The sequence below is a fragment of the Scophthalmus maximus genome, chromosome 15 (assembly GCF_022379125.1).
Source record: "Scophthalmus maximus strain ysfricsl-2021 chromosome 15, ASM2237912v1, whole genome shotgun sequence".
Lineage (NCBI taxonomy): Eukaryota > Metazoa > Chordata > Actinopteri > Pleuronectiformes > Scophthalmidae > Scophthalmus > Scophthalmus maximus.
Window position 1 is genome coordinate 18538596 of NC_061529.1, and position 22367 is coordinate 18560962.

The 22367-nt window shown below is 44.1% G+C and overlaps 1 protein-coding gene across 1 annotated transcript; it reads right to left on the reverse strand.

Annotated features, from left to right (window-relative positions):
* Positions 1-358: 358 nt before the first annotated feature.
* Positions 359-18815, reverse strand: si:dkey-16j16.4. Its single transcript, XM_035610865.2, has 5 exons — positions 18092-18815; positions 10044-10125; positions 9322-9836; positions 5333-5386; positions 359-1595 (listed from the first exon to the last, which is right to left on the reverse strand). The coding sequence occupies exons 1-5, from the start codon at positions 18158-18160 to the stop codon at positions 1470-1472; spliced, it is 846 nt and encodes a 281-aa protein (XP_035466758.1). The 5' UTR covers positions 18161-18815; the 3' UTR covers positions 359-1469.
* Between the last annotated feature and the right edge of the window lie 3552 nt (positions 18816-22367).

The window sequence follows — 22367 nt, forward strand, 5'->3', positions numbered from 1 at the left end:
GTTTAAGTTAATTTTTCTGCTTCATGCTTTAGGTCGACAGGATTGTTCTTCCCTTGCGAAGATGAAAATGTGTTTTTATCAATTGGGCTGTTCCACTGTCTGCCATTTCCATCACTAGGGTAGATACCGGGAGAATTCTATTCTCTTCCTTGTTTTGGTAATAACGTGACAGCAAGGCTTGTAGGGGACCAATATAAGTGGCTGGTGTAGTTCTTCTATCACCAATAGCCAAAAAGTTGTCTATTTCTACTTTAAGGATTTTGATTTCACTGTCACGTCTGTTGCATAATGTTCAGGTTTCCCCTTTTATTTATAGTCACCCTTTGTATTCGTATCACAAAAGAAAAGAAATCTCAACAAGAGGCCACAGGGCATTTTATTGATTCATTTTGTGCAACAGTGAACAGGAGCACGTCGCAATGTTACATTCACTTCGGCGAAAGTTTAGTTACAGCGGTGACATTGCGTTTAAAACAATTGAGCTCATTTCAGGAGCTGCGAACCACCTTGTCCAGACAGAAACAACAGGAATGTGATTTCACGGCGTTAAGAGATCTTCAGAAAACACTGGGGCGCCTTTACCAGCGGTCCTCTTCTACCTACAGGTAGGCTATGCGTAACAAAGCACCAGTTACACTCGCCAAATGTGCGGCAAACTGTTGTCATATGTCCTTATTTTCAGAACACCTCTCTTTCTGCAAAACAATGGAATTCATGCAAGGAAAGAGGATACAAGTACTTAACTCTTGAGCTGGACTAGAAGTGACAAATTCATTAAGAAAACGTACATCATCGATGATCTACTATTCAGCTACAGTCATACATGTTTTGTTATAGCTCGTCATGACCTGCATATTCAATAACACATCCAGAGAAGTCGTTTTTTTCATACAGGAACGTGAACACTGTCTATGATCATTTCAACAATAACAAGATAGCAGATGACTCACCTCACCGCGTGTTCAGTCCAGGAAGTTACCAAGAGCCTTACAAGATGTCCGCTTCTTACATCGAAGGGAGAGACCATGGAACCATTTGATTGTCTTACATGCATTATGTCCAACCCAAAACTATACTAAGTTTCACAACGGTTGGCTTTTTGTGCCCCATTACCACTACTCCTCCATATTTGTTTCTTGGATCATTCTTCCTCCGGTCAAAGGATCTTTTCAGAAACGGCTTATACATTTGCGATACCTGAAGAATACGTAGAAATGTCGCGTTGAGGCCATTTTGTTTTCCAAAGTGTTCCTGCCGATTTCCCTCGGAGAATCAATGGTCAAAGTGACGGCGTTTCACAAGGTGGCGTTACCTGAGTGTGCAATAGTTCGACCATCAAACAACTGTCTTTCAAGCGGTCAGTCATTCAGTCAAAACAGTCATTCCTTGGTCTCGCCGCAGAAGCCACACAAAAGCGGCCACCTGGGAATGAAGGAGGGGGAGGCTTATCTGCCGGTGGATGAAAGTCTTTATGAGCAGGGAGGATCCTCGCACGGGGTCAGGGGCCTGCAGGGGGGCACTGTGCTCAAGGAGCGGAAGGCGAAAATGGAGGGGTCGTAAGTGTACCTGGGCGGAGGACGACTGCCCGTCAGATTCTGAGGACACAAAAAGGAGAGAGAACGGTGGTCATGCATCTGTCACAAGTAGGTGTTTTTAATCCAGCTTTTGAGCTACATTGCATGTGAAAAGGTGAGGATTACTTGTTGTCCCTGAGATATGATTTCTTATTTTTCATTATGACTATATGTGACTGAGGAACTTGTGACACTGGGTTATTTTTTGGCTGCATTAATAAGGGTGTTACTACACGTGACTGAGAAAAGAGAATGAAAAACCAGGCGGACAGTGGAAAATGACTGCGCCTCGTTCAAACATTTTCTAAGTGAATTATTTTTTGGGTTCATTCACACTGCAGGTGGGTTGACACAAATGCGTTTTTCCCCTCACAGAGACATTCCCCCTCTGAGCTCCTTGTAGCTCTACAAGCTAAAATTAGCCCTGGTCATTTTTCCTCCCTACAGGAAACGACAGGAAATGACTTTGTTGGACTTGGCAGCGAGGCAGCACTTTCTCCGGAGCCTGCTGAGGGGGGAGTGAAGTTTGTGAGAGGTCGGACGGAGAAAGATTAGGACCCTGAGACAGAGTCACTGCAATTAGGGAGCGGGTCCCATGGAATAAACGTGCGTTTGTATGGATAGCTGTATATTGTCAGAGCCAAATGCCTCTTTGAGAACTGGGACAGATGCATCCCTGTGACCGACTGATTCCACTCAGATGCCAACTCTCGCTGGAAAAATACCAAGTGACATCAGTGCATATGAGAAACAAAACAAAAACAAAACCCTTATTAACAGTGCACGTGAGGCTACAGGTGTTGCTATGACTTCAGCCCACATCTTTGGGGATTCAGCAGTGAGCCACAGTAACACAGCAACGATCCCCAGGACCACCGTTTTACCTACCAATGTTATATAAACAGGCAAAAACTGACAGGTGGAAAAAAAAAAAAAAAAAAGAGAAGAAAACAGATATCGCAGCCTCAGGAACAAGTTACAGTCAAGTTAAGATGTTCTCCATATGGTCGCTGCGAGCCTGTCCAACTGCGGGGGAGAGAGACATACATCAGGAGGGCTACCTATCCACATTAATAGTCCCCGCAGAGCTGCTCCGAGGTCACATCTACAGCATGACAGACGTTTAGGGCCCGATAGGGGTCACACTAAGTGAGTACAGGTCCCCAAAGTACGTGATCCCCAGTTTGTGCAGACGTCAAAAGCAGCGAGAGTTAAAACACCACGCCAAAAATATTTCTCTCTGGAGATTTAATGTAGTTCTAGGTTTGTCCCTTTTTATCATTAGGTCTACCCCCCCACCACAAAAACAGGCCAACCAGGCACAGGTCCAGGCGGCCCGGGGTTCACGGGGTCCCCTGTTAGTAACAGAAGCCTCTTTCTGAGGCAAGCGGCCTGCTGAGGACTCGCCATGTTCGTCACCTAGTTTCACTTCACCACAGCGCGGGGTCGCGCATCGGCTGCTGACACGCTGCTGCCTGCTTGTGCTTGATTGGAGGTCAGCTTTGGTATTTTCGATACTATCGAAAATTAAATGAATGGAGATTGTATCATTTTAAATTTAAATGAGTATCGAAAAAGTATCAAAGTACCGATACTTTTGACAACCCCTTCTGTGAACTTAATATATTTGCCAGGTAGAATTACACGTCTGTGCCCATGGGCCATTGTCTCGTAATCCTTCCATGGTGAATTTGTTTCCCTGCAGAGAGTCAGATGAGAATATTGCTCCCACCCTCATGTCTGTGCTGTGAATATGGAGCTACCGCCAGTACAAAGACTGGAAACAAGGGAGGGCAGCTGGCCGAGCTCTGTCCAAAAGGTAACAAAAATACACCTACCAGCCCTGGCGGTAGCATCATCTCCTCATTATAACATGTCTGTTCTCATGCTCGACCACCAGTGTCCTTCGATCACATCTAAGCCATGTAATTTACCTCAATCAAAAATCAAAGAGGGTATGCAGCACATTTTCCTTTTGCCCGTCCACTTTTCTTTTTTCCCCCCATATCGAACTGCACCATTTCCCTCACCTCAATCAATCTTCGCCCTCCTCTCCGCCCATTCTTTTGCGGCGGCTGAAACCAGACGCCGTCACTCTCGCCTCCTGCAGCCTGGGAAGCTCTAACCACTCTCCAATTCACCTCCAACCCCGAGAGGGGGAAGCAGCAGCAGCCACCGCTATGTTTTCCTACTGAGCCCCCCTCCCTCCTCCTCCTTAAAACACAAACGCAACCACCATCATTGACCTCCCCAACCCTTCCTAACAACTCCCATGCCTGCTTGAATCCAGTCTCAAAGTCGGGGCCCCATCCAGATCCAGTGTCTCTTCTGGAACCCGACCAGGGAACTGGAGGTTTGACAGATAAAAGGGGGGAAAGAGAGATAGAAGGGGAGTGGTCACGGCCGAGAAAAGATGGAACAGAGAAGGAGGAATGGATGTCAGGATGGGGTGGCACAAAAGTCAACACAAGACCCCAAATGGCTCATCAAACCAAAGGCTCACTGTGTACTCACTTTAAGAACAATCCATGAACTGGAATGTGCCCAATGCCCACAGACGTCACAGACGGGACAACAACAACAACAACAACAACAACACCACCAACTACACCAGCGAGAACTGACGATAATGAGCAACAGCACTATCAGTGGAGCTAAACCGACAGCAGCCAGCCAGGCTATAAATGGAAAATGACTTCATCCCTGGAAATACACCACAAGGGAACCGCACAACACTCCACCTCCTCTTCCTCCTCCTCCTCGGCTCCATTGCTCATCTCCACTCACTTGTTCTTCACGAAAACACTCTTAAAAGATTATCCTGGGTGTATGTACATATTTGCACTGATCACACATGCCAACGTGGAGGATCGGAGCAGCCTAGATGCTGTACACGTGTGTGTGTGTGTGTGTGTGTGTGTGTGTGTGTGTGTGTGTGTGTGTGTGTGTGTGTGTGTGTGTGTGTGTGTGTGTGTGTGTGTGTGTGTGTGTGTGTGTGTGTGTGTGTGTGATGAGGTTTCAGTGACACTAGCCCACACAACGTGATAATTACGTCACTTTTCTCACCACACTGTGCATCCGTCTGGAGTACCCTGCTCTGTGCCAAGATGCCCAGGCTTGTTCCAGTCAGTTCTCCAACACGCTCTCCTAACCCACTACACACAACGTCCACCCGTGCGCAGTTGCAGTGGCCGGTGGTGTTGGTGGATGATTATCGGAAACGCTGTCCTCCAAGTGAGAAACCCCACTTTACAGGAAGAACAGGGGGGGACACTGTCTTATGAAAAATCTCTAAGTATTTAGGCGAGTAAATGTGCACTTCTAAGGCCACTAATGGTGCAAGTGGGAAACTGGGCTATTAAATGTTGTCGGGTGAGATCAAGAGATCAAACCAACATGAAAAAGCAAAGAGCAGTAAACAGTGTTGAGCATGGTTTGCTGCTTGCAGAAGTTATCTGACAGTGCTATCAGTTTTTTTTTAAGACACGTCAGGCTTGACTCGAGGCATGAGGGCAAACACTGTTGCCAGATGCTGTACCAGCATGCAGTTGGATGGACATCAAGGTGTTGGCAACAAGATGGGGATCATTGCTGTAATGGACAACCGGATGCGGACTGCATATTATGGGTCTGTATAAAAGTGTGCGTGCGCGTGTGCGCGCACGTTCTAATAAATACCACGTGTATAAAACAATCAATCCTCCATCACAACTGGGTTTCATACCATAAGTTGCATACCATAAGTTGTTTACACTCACCCGGATCTTTATGGTCCGCGTTTTCCCTCCGCAGTTCTTTTTCAGCAGCATTTTCTGTGGAGAACAAAAAGAATGCAAGGGTGACGATTACGGAGGAGAATTCACTTCCCTTTCTCCCAACGCAGTGTAGAACTCCTGCGGCAGCTTCTCTGCGTGTATGAAACCAAACGTGTGTGTAATCTACACACATTGTCATGTTCTGCTTAATACAGTATTCACGATTACCCAAAGACGTGGCCGCAGCACATTTGTCTATTATAAGAATTGAGCCATTATTTGAACGGCAATTTTTTTTAAACATTAAAACAGCAACATACTGAGTGATATGACATGGAGTGATCACTGGCGGTAAATTAACATTGGATCGGGGGGGTCAAGGAAGTGAGGCAAATCCAGCTGTCTCACTCAACTAAACAGTCGGTCAATGAAGCTTATGCAATATCCTGTCTCCCACTCCACTCCATGTCCACTCCGCTCCACTAGTTTCAAAAACTCAGTGGGGGTGGAGGGACCACACAATCATCGAATTGTCTCGGGCTGGGGAGGGGGAGCTTCTTGGGGGGGGGGTAGGGTAGCGCAAGGGAAGAATGGAAACACAAGACTCCTGCTGCTGTGGTGTGGGAGCGAGCTGGTGTGCACTTGCCCTCATGCTCACCTCCCGCCGGCTCTTATCTTTTCTTGTAATCAACGGGACTACACGCAAGCTGCTCGAGTATGAATTCAGAACGGAAATTTGCACCTTCTGTTCAATTTAGCTGCTCAAAAGAAACAAACAAAAAAGACAGCAAAGGTTCTAGGGGTCGACCCATATGGCTTCTCCATGCCGATACTGATACCGATTAGACCGATACAGATTAGATATTGAAACTGATATTTGTCTGCAGTAAAAAAAGCCGTCAATGATACAAACTCTCAACACAAAATTTGGTTGAAATACCTTAAAGCATATGTTTAATTCACAGTACCTTTCAACATGACCTTAACCCCAAAAAAGTGCAGGGAGCTATCAGCCGTATTATTATGAAGTTGAACAAACAAACAAACATGGACGGGACATTGCTGAAGTTATAGTGACGTTGGCTGCATCAGAGCCAAATTACCACATTTTAAAATTAAATTATCTTATATATATACTGATAATCATAAACATTTTGAATATTGGCTCCAATAATCGTCCAGGTGACTGCGACGCCTCCATGAGCCTGATTGATGAATTTATCCGTCAGTCATTCCGTAATATATCACCACCATAACTCCCCTCTTATACTACACACACACACACACACACACACACACGTTGAGCATAACGTTCAATGTGAGAGATTACTCACCGTGATTTTGTTTTACATCTCAACCTGACGATTTGTTTTTTTTGATGATGATGAAATAAATAGAAATAGAGGGAAATAGAAATACTGGGTAACAAAATAAAATTTAAATAACAAACAGCTATGCTTGACTGCAAGTTAGGCAAACTAGCAAAATGGCAACATTGTGTAAAAAAAAAAAAAGAAGTCTTATTCCATCACGATCATCAGGCTAACCAACAATGGCAGGGCCTTGTCTGAGCGATTGGTCATGGATTAGCATGGGATAATCAGAGACTAACAGAAAACAACCCTCTGAACCTTTGACCCTGCCTCTTTAAGAACGTTAAAAGATAAATAAATGTACAGTATGACTAAGGTTGCAGCTCATGCTGGTCACACACTGGGGCAATGGCAGCCTTGCAAGCTTGTCAGTCCGTGGCTTTAGAAAGTCCCGGGTCAGATGTGGCCATTGAGGGGTTTGGAGACCACATCTGGACTCATAAGGAACAGCTTGGTCTAAAAATAATGTTTTCTATTGCAACACCTAAAGGGGTTGTACGGTTTTTGGAGAAAGCTTGCTTCTGCCTTTGTTGTTGTTGTGATGTTCCTGCTCGAGCCGGGGCCGCGAACCCGCGTATCAGGTTCGAGTTTCAGTGCCACCTCCTAGCACGTCTCTACACGTATCGACGAGTGACGTTTACAAACTGCACTCGCAGTGTTGTGTGGCGCAACCAAAGCCATTTAGCTAACGAACGGCAGGGAAATATTCACAGATTTTTACAAAAACGTGTACTGCTTTAGAATCACATCCTGCCCCTTTAATGAAATAGTTTGAAAAGTATGAAAAATATTCATCTGCCTTTTACCAAGAACAATTAGACAAAGTGATACTTTGGTCGTGTTTTTTCCTCCAACATCAGCAATTCATAGATGCAGTAAAACATCACATATGCGATTACAGAAGGAAGTAATTACAAAAACAGGAGTCTGTAGTCTACATTGAATGATGTGACATTGAGCAAAAGTTTGACCACCAATCGATGATTGACGCTCTGCCGCGCCACACTGAATCCTCCTTGTTTTAACAGCTTTAAGTGTTTTCTGCTGGGTTGTTTTAAAGGCCCAACTCGGCCATCTTTCTTTCTTTGGTCAAAAAACTCCAGAGGAGCATCTGTGACAGAAATGACATGGCGTGCAAGTTGAGGCAGACTTTGGAAAGTGTCCAGTTAAAGGGTTAATGGGAGACTGAGTCAGTGTCTGCGAGCTACCTCTGTAGGCCCCCTATTGTATTCCATGCAGCACCTCCCATTCCACTTGACTGAGTGTGTGTGGGTGTATATACACACACACACACACACACACACACACACACACTGCAACAAACTCCAACAAACTCACAAACAGGAGGATGAACACGAGCAGCCACAAAAAGATGGGCAGGATGATAGATGCGTAACCCCCACCCCCCCAACCACACACACACACACACACACACACACACACTCTCTCTTCCTCTTTTTTTTCTCTTCACCTTTCTCATTGCTGCCCGCTGTCTCTCATCATCTGTTCCTTCCCTCTAAAAACCCCATGGACATATGGACCCCTGAAACCTGCAGTTTCTCTCTCTGCACACACACACACACACACACACACACACACACACACACACACACACACACACACACACACACACACACACACACACACACACACACACAAGCACACACACACACACACAAGCACACACACACAGAGAGTGGGCCAACAAGTCTATTGGATTTTAATAATTAGTGGACCAGCTTCTCCATGACTCATTAGCGGCTGACGTTTTTCTGTTGTTTGTTTAATCCTCTCCTTCTGCCTCCACCCCTCCATCGTTTCCCCACTCGCTCCCCAGCCTTTGTGAGAAAGGAGGGCGGACATCTGCCGTCCGTGCCTCCGTCTCCTTCATCCCTCTCCAGCCAGACCACCGTGGTGGCCAGCGTCCAGCTTTGGAAAGGGAAGACTTTGTTTGCTTGTGTGCGTGCTTGTGCGCGTGTGTGTTGATGGCAGTCGGGTAGTCTGCAGGGACATCATTGTATTTTTGGACCCAATTCTCGCCTGACATGGCAGTGTGAGCTAGTGCAAGACTCATCTACTGTTTAGTACTGTTATCACTTTTAGTGAAAGGTACATATATATGTATATATGTATATACAGTCAGCTACAGAGGCTGACTGTATTACTATTGCTATTAACTTCGAAGTATACTTCAAGTAATCAAAAATAGTTTTTGACATGAAAACAAGGCATCATATGGATGCTTTCAAGTATTGAGGTGTAGAAAATTAATTTGTGTACGAGGAAAACATTAAATGACCTCCTACTTACACATGAATGCAACCTAAATATATAACAGTAGTATATCTTTACATTTTGGTAATAATAAGTCACCTTCAAATATCCATGCTACTTATAAAGCATCTAAACAAGTCATCCAATCATGTCATGTTGTTAATATGTCATAATATGACCTAATGATATGTTAATGACTGCACTGGACCCCTGACCTTAAGTGTTTTGAACGGAACAAACAACTTTGTGATTATTAAACTACTAGCTTAAATGTCATTGAAAGGGATTTATGCAAGTAAAAAAAAAAACGTCATGAGGCATGTAGCTAGAACTGGGATCACTAACCTGTTGCATTTTCTCCAGGTCCAGACTGGGTCTCCCCGGCTCCCCGCCGTAGCTGTGTCGATACTTTCTGTATGGCGCTGCCTGGTCAAAGTGGGTCAAAATAATGGGCCGTGCCACTGGCTGGACCACCTGCAGCTGAAAGCAAATGGGCGGTGGCTTTAGGCTACGTGGTGGGCTGGAGCTAAAGAGCACAGGACTGGGGGAGGCAGCCAGGCAAGCGCCTGGCTCAACCAGCGGCCTTGCAGAGGCAGCCGGGGACCCGCAGCCACAGAGGTCCCGCACCTCCTCATCGCTGGAGGCGCTGCTGTGGTGGTCACCGTGGCACTGAGGGAGTGCAGACACCCACTTCCTGTTGTCCCCGCAGCTGATTCTCTCGAGCTCTTCCTCTGAAGAGTGTCGATCCAGATTGGCATCTAAAAGGAGGCGGAGGCGCCGTAACCGGGCTGGAGAGAGCGGACCCTGGTTGTGCTGCTGGCTGGTGGCCAAAGGGGTGAGGGCACAATTTCTCCGTCTCTCTATAGTAGAGGGGTCAACGGAGAGGAAAATGTCAACGCAGAAGGTGGAGAATGTGGTTGCAAAAGAGTGCATAGGTTTTTTATCTACAAGCACATTATGTGTTGACTTGAAACATTTAATTATAATGTGTGTGAATGAATTAATGATGCAGAAGAGCTCATCATCTGTTTACAACAAAATTAACTTGTTTGGCAGAGGACAAGTACCTCTGTCAATCTGTGCCAGTTCCTGGTTCTCCCCCTCTGAGTCATCACTCTCCACTCCCTCTCCACTGCCATGGTAAGAAATCTGGAAAAAGGATTGGATACTGTAGGTCAAATATGTCTGGTAAATTAACCCATTACATTTTCTACCTTGGTTAATATCTCTCTTGAAAAAAATTTCTTGAATTAGAATTAAATGTTGCTTCAGATCAAATCTGAAAGCTGTTTTCAATTTCACTGAATCAATAAAGGATTAAAACATCAGATATAGAGAGCAACTTAAATACTCTAAACAAGAAGCAAAACCTTAACCACTGCAACGATGCAGTGGAAAATGGGGTGAACAAATTCTTAATTTTGGGTTTAGTTCGCTGTTAAAAAACTAAATCTGTAACAAAGACATGATGTGAAATGGGCTCTGTAATGCTCACAAAGGGCAAGAACAAAGAAGTAGAAAAGCGTAGACTAAGTGCAAACTTTTTTTTTCCCCTCTTCACGACCGAAACCAACCTAAAATCAATTCCCCGTCTGCACCAATAGGAACAATGCAGATACCCTGCAGACTCCAACGCTAAGAGTTAAGTAATGCGCCTCACACTCGGTAATTACCACTGCGAGGCCTCGCTGAGCAGCTGCCATCTGTGCTTGTGCGTGCGTATGCTTATACACACATACAGCCACACAATCATAGTGTACTCCCTTCTACTTTTTAATGCGTGCGCACACGCACGCACACACACACACACACACACACACACACACACACACATGCACACGCACACGTCTCTTTTTTCGCGCTGCAAGAAGAGGGAGAGAGGAGCCTGGGGCCTCAAAGCCCAATAAGGGCAAAAAGGGTGTTCAATTCAAATTGGTAAAATGAAAATCAGAGTGATGTGTCTCATACTGTAGCTTTAGCTTCCCTTTTTTCCCCACCTGTTCAACATCAGCTGTCCCACTGCTTGTTCCAGTTATTTAGGTTATTAAGGTTCAGCGATACACGAGTTGTGGGAAAGATTTGCAAGAACAGGCCCAAACCTCTGCTCTCCCGTTTGAAACTGCATCAGCTCAGGAACTCCACGAGAAAATCACACCGAGGAATAACTGCGGGAAGGAAATGTATTTTGGCAAGTGGTTGACTTGGAGATTCGGCTACACCGTTCACTCCAGTGAATTATAGTTGGGTGGCATCCACGAAACAGCTGAAATCCTATTAAAAGCTACCGCTGCAGGATACTAGGAATGAAGTGGCGTTGGTGGTTCATAAAAACTTCACGTCTTGATTGTGCTCGGCACAGACAGCGTTTAAACGCTCGGGGAAATCAGCCGGATGAAAGAGTTGAAGGGTTCTGCCCACGATCTAAACAACTGGAGCAAGTACATTCATGGAGCGTCCAGATCAACTTGGTTGCTCAATGGCAGCAAATGGTTCAAAAGGGTTGTATTTAGTCTCTTAATTATACATGGCTGTACTTTAGGTGTAACATGCAATGAACCAATCACAGTGCCATCTCCTATTGCATTTGAAGGGGTAGTAAGCGATTTTGGAGAAAGCTTGTTTTTCTCTTTGTTGTTGTGATTTTACTGCTTGGGCCGGACCGAGAACCCGCGACCTGGGTATGGGAGTCTGACGCAACAACCACTAGGCCAAAAACGCATAGTTGCAACGCCACCCGCTAGCACGTTTCTTAAAGCCCCAGTGTGTAATTTCTTTAAATTTTCTGGTGGCATCTGGCGGTAAAGTTCTAAACCGCAAGCAACTGAGCAACTAACAGGGTCAATTTATGGTGGCGCACCGCTGATCCATTTCTGGTTTCCGGCAGCGCTGAAAATCCAGTGCTAATTCGACGTATTCGACTGTTTTGTGCAACCGTTTTCAACACGACGTAGCAAACATGGCGACTTGAACGGATCCGCCTCATGTACCCATATTTAACTCATTCAAAGTTTACGAAAAAACATTGGTTAGGGACAATATATTCAATTTCTGTGGATAAGTTCTTCTAAATATTACACACTGTAGCTTTAAGGTGTCGACGAGTGAAGTTTACAAACTGCATTCGCAGTGTTGTGTGGTGCGGCCCGCACCTTTTTCTCTTTTTTTTGGTTTACAGAGCCAGGGCCAGGCCGAAAACTGAGATTTTTTTTCCAGCGCACACACAGAAGCGACAGCTAACGGACGGTGAGGAAGAACAACTGCATTTGGTCTGAAAGTAGCGAGCACTGGCGCCGTGATTGGCACAGCTTTGCTCCTGGTTTACGATCGAGTCCAGAGAAAGAGCCAGTCAGAATTGGCTGCTTTAATTTTCACTGCTTCTTATGGCCTGGACATTTGGATCTTTCTCCAAAGAGCAATCATTCTCTGTGCAACACAAGTAAAATATAACATGACAGTAACGATTTAGCCGTTTTTGTCCCCTCTGGGACTTCCTCACAGGCCGTCCCTGATGGATGTGAAAACAACAGAAATGGCTTCCGCCAGTACACATGCCGACACTTAACCCTAATTTGCCTCTGACGGCTCTTCTGACAGTGGATTAATGTGTATGCATGTGACAGAAAAATGCGTGGTAAATAGCAGCGCTGTATGAATGTGTGTGAATGGGGGAATGTGACTTTCCTGTAAAGCGCTTTGAGTGGTCTATTTGACTAGAAAAGCGCTATATAAATACAGTCCATTTACCATGTGCAGCTCACTACTGTGACATGTGTTGATGTCCGATAACGTAGTACAAGACTTGTTCTTGTGTTTCACGCTCCGTCACAATATGCTTTAACAACTGCATGACTCAGACAGACACAAGCACAACGCATGTGTGTGTGTGCTGTGGTGCCTGACACGACAGCCTTCTACTTTCACTAACTTCCTTACTTCTAATCTGCTGGCTCATTGTTGTCACTGTAACACTTAACGCCACTTAAAAAGTCTACAACACTATCTGAGAAATGACTAGCAGGTATCCATCAACAGTCCATAGTTAAAATACAAGGTGTATCTGCTCCCAGTATTGTTTTAAACCCTCAGTTATGCATTTGGGGTTTTTTTTTTAGACAGAAGAAACGTGAAGGATGTCGCGACATCAGTTTTCTTAGTTATCTATCATCAGAATTGTTACAAATAATACCTGTATGAAAGAGAGAACCAGATTACTTCCATGTGTTTTTCATTGAATCACATATTCTATGGTTAGTGCAAGTGGTTCATCTTGCTTCAACTATCACTAGACTTGGCCTTACTGAACTTACAGCTGCTTAACTTACAGTTAAGCTGCTTTTAGACATGCACTGAAGTCAGCATATTTTCCTGGGGCTGCATGTGAGACCGCAAATCTCCGCAAATGTTGCTCTGGACATTTCCCAGAACTCCAAACAAGTTTTCGGGAGTCTGAGAAAGAGGATGGAAGGGCTTTCCTTCAACAAAATAAATCACAGGCTTTCCCCATCATACAGAAGCTGACCAGATCCCAACCGTGCATTGGTCCAATTTTACTTGTCTTATAAATGCACAAAATATTATTTTGTTGAAAAATAAATAGCATCTCGTCACAAGGTAAAGTGCTGCATAATTATTAACTTGTAGTCTGCATATTATATATCTTCAAATGTTACAAACAGCTTTAGGGAGCTGGACTTGATTCATTTGATGAAAATCAGCTCTTGAAACGTCATATAAAATTTCTTCTCGCCATTTTTCCTGTCACTTACAGCTCCTTCTATTTGCAGCTCTTGTATAATGCTGTGGTTAAGCCTGGATTGCACCACTGCAACCTGGATAGGCTGCCTCATATTATAATCCTTGCAGACACTGCCTTTCCAGAAATGTCAGTTTCGGATGAAGCGCCGTACAACCCCAGTTGCACATACCACGTACACATCTTCCTATTTCCATCTGCAGACAAGCTTGATTATAACAGCACAGATGAGACGTATGAAACAAAAATGCCACGTTGAACTGACAGATGTTTGCCTGTGTCTCACGAAAAAGGATTTTCTCTGAGAAGAAAAGTACAGTCAACACATTTGTGCTACAAAATAAGGAACTAATTGCAAGGGAGAAAAAAAGTGCATGATGTATGTATGAAGCACATAAACACAACCCAATCAGATGTCCATAAGAGCCACCCAGTCACACCCTTCACCACATGCGTCTTAGTCATTAGCATCACATTCACAGTGACAACCAAATGTGTTGGTTAAGATGACGTAACATTTAAAAGCTAAATGACCTTGTACTGGTTCTTTCACATTTGTGTACTAGCCATATCTCTGAAAGTTAGCTTTTAAAGTAGTCATTCCTTCAATTCAAATATAATCTTGATGTAAATCATTGGTCATGATTTTACATTAACTTTCAAAACATACATGCTAACCAAATCTACTATGATGCAATACAATACGCACTATATTTCTTTAACGCATTTACACGTCTGCATGCATTGGAAAATAAAAATGCTGATTTGATGAGCAAGACAACTGTTTTGAGCTAATTCTCATAAAATATGTGTACGGAAGACACATGAAAGGCCAATTATTATAATTCAGTAGGTTTATATCACAGCCTTATAATCCATAGTTAAACTTTATGATCCATATTGCAGACCTACACCAGCTATGGGATATCATTCAGACAGCTGAGACACATAAGCAAAGTGAAAAATACAAACTCCAAGGCATAAAAACTGCTTTTGTGCAAACATGCAAAGGGCAGACAAAGAGTTTTGTGTTTGTGTGTCAACAACAGTTGAATGAAATCCTTGTCACTCCCTTGCGACGCTGAGCGGCTTGCTAAGCTGGATCAATGGCAATGTCACAGCGTACACACACCACCCAGTTCACACACACATCAGCTTTGCCCTGTCCTTCCACACAGACACAGACACTGTCACACTCCGTCCCCCGTCCCCTCATAAAAACACACAGCACAGGGTCAGAGGTGGTCGATTCAATTTTCGCTCACACTCCAGCGAATCTTCCCTGTAGCGGCGCAAGGTGATCTTGATTAGTGTAAGCTCCTGGGATAGGTACTGTAACTGGTAATGTAACCGGGCCAAAGGGGCCTTCAGTCCCTTCTCAACTATCCTGTCATTCAGCCCTTGATCAGCTAGTGACAACTACTGTACACCTCCAACTCAAATATCATCAACTAAATCAAACCAGGACCAGAATCTGCTTCTTTTTTTTTCTTACTTAAGCATTAATTTAAAACAACAGATGTCAATAAATAGCCACAATGGGAATGTGTACTAAAAATAGGGTTCACATCAGACTGCTGAGGTGAAAACACTAAACCCAATCTTGGTTTGCTGTCATTCACAACAACAGCAAAAGTTCACAGTTAAGAAACAAGACACTGCAGTACAGAAATGATAAACTTGGTTTGGGGTCATTTAGACCCCAGGTGTCACCATAGCATAGTCTGTCCATCATATATCCCACTAAGGATGTATCTAGGGGCGTTCTATGAAGATAGTTGGTTTCTTTTATTTAAAGCTACTATTATCCCTTTAAAGGATAGTTCCAGTTCATTACAACTTGTCTAACCTTTCCCGTCGTTTCTATAATCAATAATAACCCTTGTCTACTAACCAACATCCTGTCAGAGATTAGAATCGATGGGGCAAAAAATTTAAGTAGTCAAATAAACAGTCAACGTGTTTTAAACAAACCCACAAAATAGAAAAAACTAATTTGGATGAAAAGACAAATGCAAACATTAGTCACTGTTTACAGACTTCCTGACTGCTTCTTTTATGATGTTGCCATGTTCCAAGTCCATTGCTATTGTTACTGATATAAAAGACGCCCAAAACCGTGAAAATAGAATCAAAATCGAAATGAACTGTCAATTTACTACATTCAGAAGTTAACAAATCCATTGCGTGGATACAGGTTGTGGAGGATCCCACATTGGGTGTCCTACAAGCTTAATACCATAATAATCTTTCATAATACAACAGTACAACACTACTTCAACCAGTGTCTGTATATATAAATGAACAACGCAAGTGACGCAACTCAAGTGACGCCCCCAAGTGAAGCCCCCACCATGACATCACCCATTGGTTTGTGAAAGACCGTTTCGAAGCCTCCAGTTTAGTATTTTGACCAGCTCCATCTTTTTGGAACGTAGAAACAGGTGGGTGGGTCTCATTAAGAGCTCGTCCACTGCGCGTCCACCTACACCTGCAACCATGCACGGACTGGATGTCACTTGCTGTCAATCATGCTGCATTCATGCTCCAATGCATACGGTGCTTTATTGTCTATTTTGCATAATTTACATTTATGATGTTTTGCAGGAGACTTGAAACTAAAGATTGAGATCATAAACTCCTCAGGAAAATGTTTACTGACATTATAAATCAAGTGAGAAGTAGCATCATTTCCTCGTAGACTTCTATAGAAACGGACTCTCTTTGCAACTAGTGGAGTCGTCCTCTGCTGGCCATTCCAGAGATTACAAGACTTTTCTGGACTGCATCCGTTTTGATATACAGTCTGTGATCCTACTGTAGAAAAATGAAACCCAAAATATCCCAGATACGGGTGATGCCATCTTGTGCTGGTGACGTCATTTGGAGCCAGTGTCTGAGCAGTAGTGACGGGCGCCGAACTTGAACAACAGTCAATCTCTAAAAATCTGAAAATGATAAGAACCACGACAAATGACAGAAACCATGTTGGGGGGGGGGGGGGGGGTCAGATTTTTCAGTGTGGTGCATGTTTTGGTCGTACTGTCATGTCATCCATCAACTGTCAACGTTGGTTTTTAAAGGTTTCATGTAAGTGCAGCCATTGTGCACTTTTAAGTGACAGCTGATGCTGTAATGTGAAGAAACCGCTGTTCTACTAATTAGGAGTGTTTCCAATTGGAATTCCTTTGTCCACAGCCTTTGTATCAGTACGACACGAAGGCAAAAGACATCCCGTGCCAGGGGTGAGGTTAGGTTAGGATGTAGGCACCAGACCCACTACTCCCTATTCACTGTTCCCATCACAATAACCGCTTTCAGCAGAAGGAGTCCTTCAGCTGAGCAGAGCAACAACACAAACAATAGTGGATAATGGGGATGGCACACTTTCCCCCTGTATCCGCGGCCAGGCCTTTGAACCAGAGCGCTTTGGCACAAAATGGCTGCCATGCGACTTTACAGTCCATTGACGCACAACAGTGTCTTGGATGGAGCGAGTTAGTGACCCGTGCAGGTAACAATTCACCCTTCTGCTCACAAAAAAAGGGAGGCATTATGCAAACTGGGCAGGCAGTGACAATCGGGGAGCACTTACACAGACGCTGTTGTGGAAAACTGGGGCGTAAAGATGCCAATTGTTGAGACAACTACAGCTCATGACAATAAGGTTTCCACTGAAGCGTTTGTTTCGCGTGGTGTTAGATTTACTGTTCTGGGACGACAAAAGCAAATCTGAGCTGCAGCGTGTGAGTCAAGGAGTGTGAGTTTGTTGACCTGCCACATGTTTGCTGATGTGTTTGTACAGCTATGTGGATTTTTTTTCTCTTTTCTTCTTCTTCTTCTCCTTCTTCTTGTAAACATCTGTCTTGGTCCTGTAAGCCAAGAGGAGTGAACCCCTCCCCGATGCGGGATTTAAGAAAGGGGGTTGAGGTGCACAGACGCAGGGAAATACCTCCAGACAACACACATGCAAGTGAATATGAATAGGAATGAACAAACGGAGGCTGCTCATTTTTCCACAAAGACGTGTATGTTGTGTGTCTGTTGGCGTGTCGCTGTCTTATAGTGTGTGTGTGTGTGTGTGTCTCTTGGCGTCTAGCTGTCTTATAGTGTGTGTGTGTGTCTCTTGGCGTGTAGCTGTCTTATAGTGTGTGTGTGTGTGTGTGTGTGTGTGTGTGTGAGTGTGTGTGTGTGTGTGTGAGTGAAAGAGAAAGGGAAAGGGAAAGAGTGTGAACAAAAAAAAAGTCACCAGACTAAAGTAAAGCGAAGTTCACTGGGGGGGGGGGGCTGAGAACTCCTAAAAGTGTATTGACAACTTCAACCTTCATTTCCCGTGATAATGGTGAACCGAGTCTCGCTCACCTTCAGCTGGAAAGGATGGATCTCGTTGAGTGAATGTCTCCTCAGCTTCTTCGTCAGTGTCTTCAGCATTTTCTCTGCTTCGCTGTCTTTCGGAGGAGCTCTCTGGCCCTATGTCCCCCGCAGTCGGCTTCTCTTTTCTGTTTCTCTTCTGGTCTTTCACCGCTGAGCGACGGCCTGCGAGTCGCCCCGCGAGCATCGGGCGACTTGACGCGTGTGAGGAAACACGGGGCCCGCCGGGACTGCCGCTGGACTGAGTGCACGGTGCCACATCGAGAGGCGACGGGGGAAGGGGAGGGGAGCAGGGGTCAACACCGCGCGCGGCTGCGGACTTTCGCCTCGAAGTGAGCGGCGCTCGACAACATGACACGGCGAACTGCGTTTCCAAAACTGCGTAGCCGCGGCCGCGCGTAACTCAACGTGCTGTGCGCGACTTCATTAGGAGTCTGCGGTCCTGTGTGGAGTCTCTCTCTCTCTCTCTCTCTGTCTCTCTCTCTCTCTCTCTCTCGCTGTGTGTGTGTGTGTGTGTGTGTGTTATTCCTCTGAAGAGGACGCGTCACTCAGCGCACACACCTCCACTCACTGCCACGCCGTCATTCACAGACATTGGGGACCGAAAGAAGAAGATGTATAGAAAAAAAAAAGACATGAAAAAAACAACAACAAAAAAAGAACATAAAAGTCGCTCGCATTCAGACGCTCACACGCACGCGCGCGCACACACGCGCAGCCGAGTGCACGCACGCGCGCCAGCCACGCAAGGACGGTTGCTCCTCCAGCGGGCAGCGTACTGCCCTCTGATTGGCCGCACCGCTGAGTGACGTCATATTTCTCTCTCTCTCTCTCTGAGAGTTAAAGCCACACTATCTTGTCTTTTTATGTCCTCGTTTTTTTTGTTGGTTTTTTTATAGGAGGATCCTAATTCATATGCACAAAAACATAAAGCAGTCTCCTCCCACATAACACCATGCAGGACATTTTAAATGGTTATAAATGCACAATATTTGGTGATAATTACAACTTCTTCTTCTACGAAGACTCATTAGATAGATAGATTCAGCCGCCTCTCAGTTATTGACAAACGCAATGTCTGCTTTTGATTTCGCTATAGCGCGTTATAAAGCATTTAATGAATAGTTGTGTACAACTTGTAAATGACCCGAAGTTAAGTGTTTCTATATCCTTAATGCAGTAGTGGAAAAAAAGTATTTAGAGGCACACAGGGAAAAAAAATATTCCAATATAAGTTAAATTCCTGCAGTCACAATCTACAAGTGTGAAAGAATTTGAACAAAATTTAACCAATGCATCAAAAGTAATAGCACTTGGTGCAGGAAAATGATGCTATATTATTATACCGCTGCATTGTTTTTGTCATAAAAGAGGCATTGCTGTGTGAATAACATGTGACTGTTGTTTTTGATTGAAGTGCGGCCAATTATAAGTATTTTGTACAATGATGAGCAGTTGAATCCAGAATACCTCTGGTGTAAGGTCACCAGAAGCTTTACAAATGTAGAAGAGTTAAACGTTCCCACATTTCTTGTTAAAAAAAACAAATTGTGTCAATATCAGCTTTATTGTCTGAGATGTATTGACACCTTAGATACACGCATTCCTTTTGTGCCACACCAAGCAAACGCCTGGAGTTCCCACACATTATTTACAGCACTGTAAATATGGTTCAGCAGGAAAGTAGCTATGAATTGCAATGTCACCATAGTTTAATTCACAGGTTGTTATCCCAGTGTGAATGCCTGAGTTATCAAACATTGTGGATTGTCATTCAGACCATAATACCATTAGTGTAGTCGTGTCAGTTTTTGTCCATTTCTTGGAGCCTGTACCGTGACACAAAAACATAAAATATGTTTTCATGTGACTGGTTCAGCTTTTCTTTTGACTATAATAACCACTGTACCGTAGCATATTATGATCATACAGCCAAACAAAGGGATCATACTATTTACTGAGGTATGGAAATGCTCTAAAATAGCAGCAGGTGCTTGTGTCACAAGGAAAGAAAATATTTCCAAATGTGAGATCAGGCTGAAATTTCCATTTGTGAGGCTTTCCATCGTTTTCCTCTCTGCCGCTGTTATTCCCTGCGGTATTCTAATGTCTAACAACAACCACCACACATTTTCAAGAATCTCTGTTGGGGGTGGAGTGGGTGTAGGGGGTGGTCAGGTGTAATTGTTTTAAGTGGGGCATCCAGTTTCAATGATGTCATTCTTTGCAACCACTCTCCGAGCTGCCGATGCATGTGAGCACATGCTGCACATCCTTCACTGCAGAATTTCGTTTTTCTCTCTGAAATACATTTCTATCCAAATGCTAATCAAACACTTGCTTAACACTAAATATGCAACAATAACTAAGACACTTTCTTGTCATTCACACCATGCTGTGCCTTTAAAAGCCTTGTGGCTCACCTGATTGTGATAGGCTTTCTTACTTAACACCTCCGGTCAATGACCTGGTAAACTTTTCAAGGAACCCGTGACTTGGCTCTAGGTCAATGTCAGTGCAAATCCAATTTGTTGCTGAATAAAGCAAGCGAGTCAGCGATACCTAAGACCTGTGTAAAAGTGTATTCAGATGTCATAATTTCAATAAACGGTGTCGCATAATGAGAATAGAAAAGCTTTAGATCATGTAGAGCCATTGACAAGTTGTCGAGGCGACTAGTAGGCTCACTTCACCCTTTTGGGCTCATGTCTTGACGTTTTCGCCCACCTGGGGGCAGCATTTGTATTCTTTTAGAGGCAAGGAATAAATGGATTACATCAGAGAGGAGATCCTGGATGGCAAGGATAGTCACAAGCATTGTGTGGCTGTTGTTGGGGTGGGTGGTGTACCACAAGTTACGTTAATAATATGACCGTTGACCTTTATTCTGTCAGATTTCGATGTCAATAAAATATATTAAATTCAAAAATGTGGATAAAATGTTTTTACCCCGTTTGTTTGTCCGTTAGTGAAAGTTGCCCTTGAGTTTACCTTGTGATCAACAAGTTAACATGAACTTGACAATGACGTGCATCTCCAAAAGTACACATCAAATTAAAGAGTGTCTGGCTATTTGCCCCTGTCAATTTAAACCATGTTCAGAAATGTACAAATAATGTCAAGGCCAGATCACGCCACTCTGGGGCCAAAGTGACAAAAACAAGCCCCTGTTTAGTAATTGCCACAATCTCAAAATTCTGGGAAATGTAGGTCGTTCTCCTGACAACTCACCCATTTCCAGCACATCACTGCAAATGGCAACGTCGTAATGGTAGAGTATGACTTTGGTGAGCGACTCACTGATCGTTATTCGTAAAAATAATAATACATTTTATTTAATGGCGCCTTTCATGGCTCTCAAGGTCACCTACATCAAATACAGTACTACAATACAATACTATAAAGCATTCATTTGTTAAAATCAACAATTGTAAAACACAAGGAAGTTAAAATGTGTAGGTTAAATTAAAAGATGGGCTTTAAGATCAGTTTTGTAATCATGTAATGGAGTCCAGTAAGTGGATGTGAGGAAGGAAGGAGACCCAGAGTTTTGGTGCTGTATGGGAGAAAGCTCTGGCACCAACAGTACTGAGTTTGATGTCTGGTAGTGCCAGTAGACCTGCCGATGAGGGCCGCAGGGAGGGGGAGGGGGAGGGGGAGGGTGTATAGGTCTCAAGGAGGTCTGTGAGATAAGGAGGGAATAATTTGTAAACTGCTTTAAATGTCAGTAGTGGGATTTTGAAGGTGATCCTTTGAGAAACAGGGGGCCAGTGTAGTAGAAACTGCAGGGGTGTGACATGTCCAGTGGACTTGGAACATTTGATAATCCGTGCTGCAGAGTTCTGGATGAGTTGGAGTGACTTTGTTGGGGATACCAGTCAGGATTGCATTGCAGTAGTCAATGCCATATGTGACCAGAGCATTGACCAGGACTGAGTGCTGTGTTAGAGCAGGGCATAATCTGGAGTTGTTTTGTAGATGAAAAAACACAATCCAGGGAGACATTGTTGTATATGGCTGGAGAAAGAGAAGGTACTGTCCAGGATAACACCCTGGCTCTTAACCTGTTTGGAAACAGATAAAGTGGCGTCAACAATGGGGAGTGAACAGATTTTACTTTTTGACAGTGTGTTTTTTGTGCAAATGAGGAGTAGCTCAGTTTTATTACTGTTGAATTTCAAGTAATTTGTTTGTCATACATAGCTGTACATTTTGGAGACAGGCAGTGAGGGTACTGGAGGGGAGAGTAGAGGTTGGCCTGGTGGAC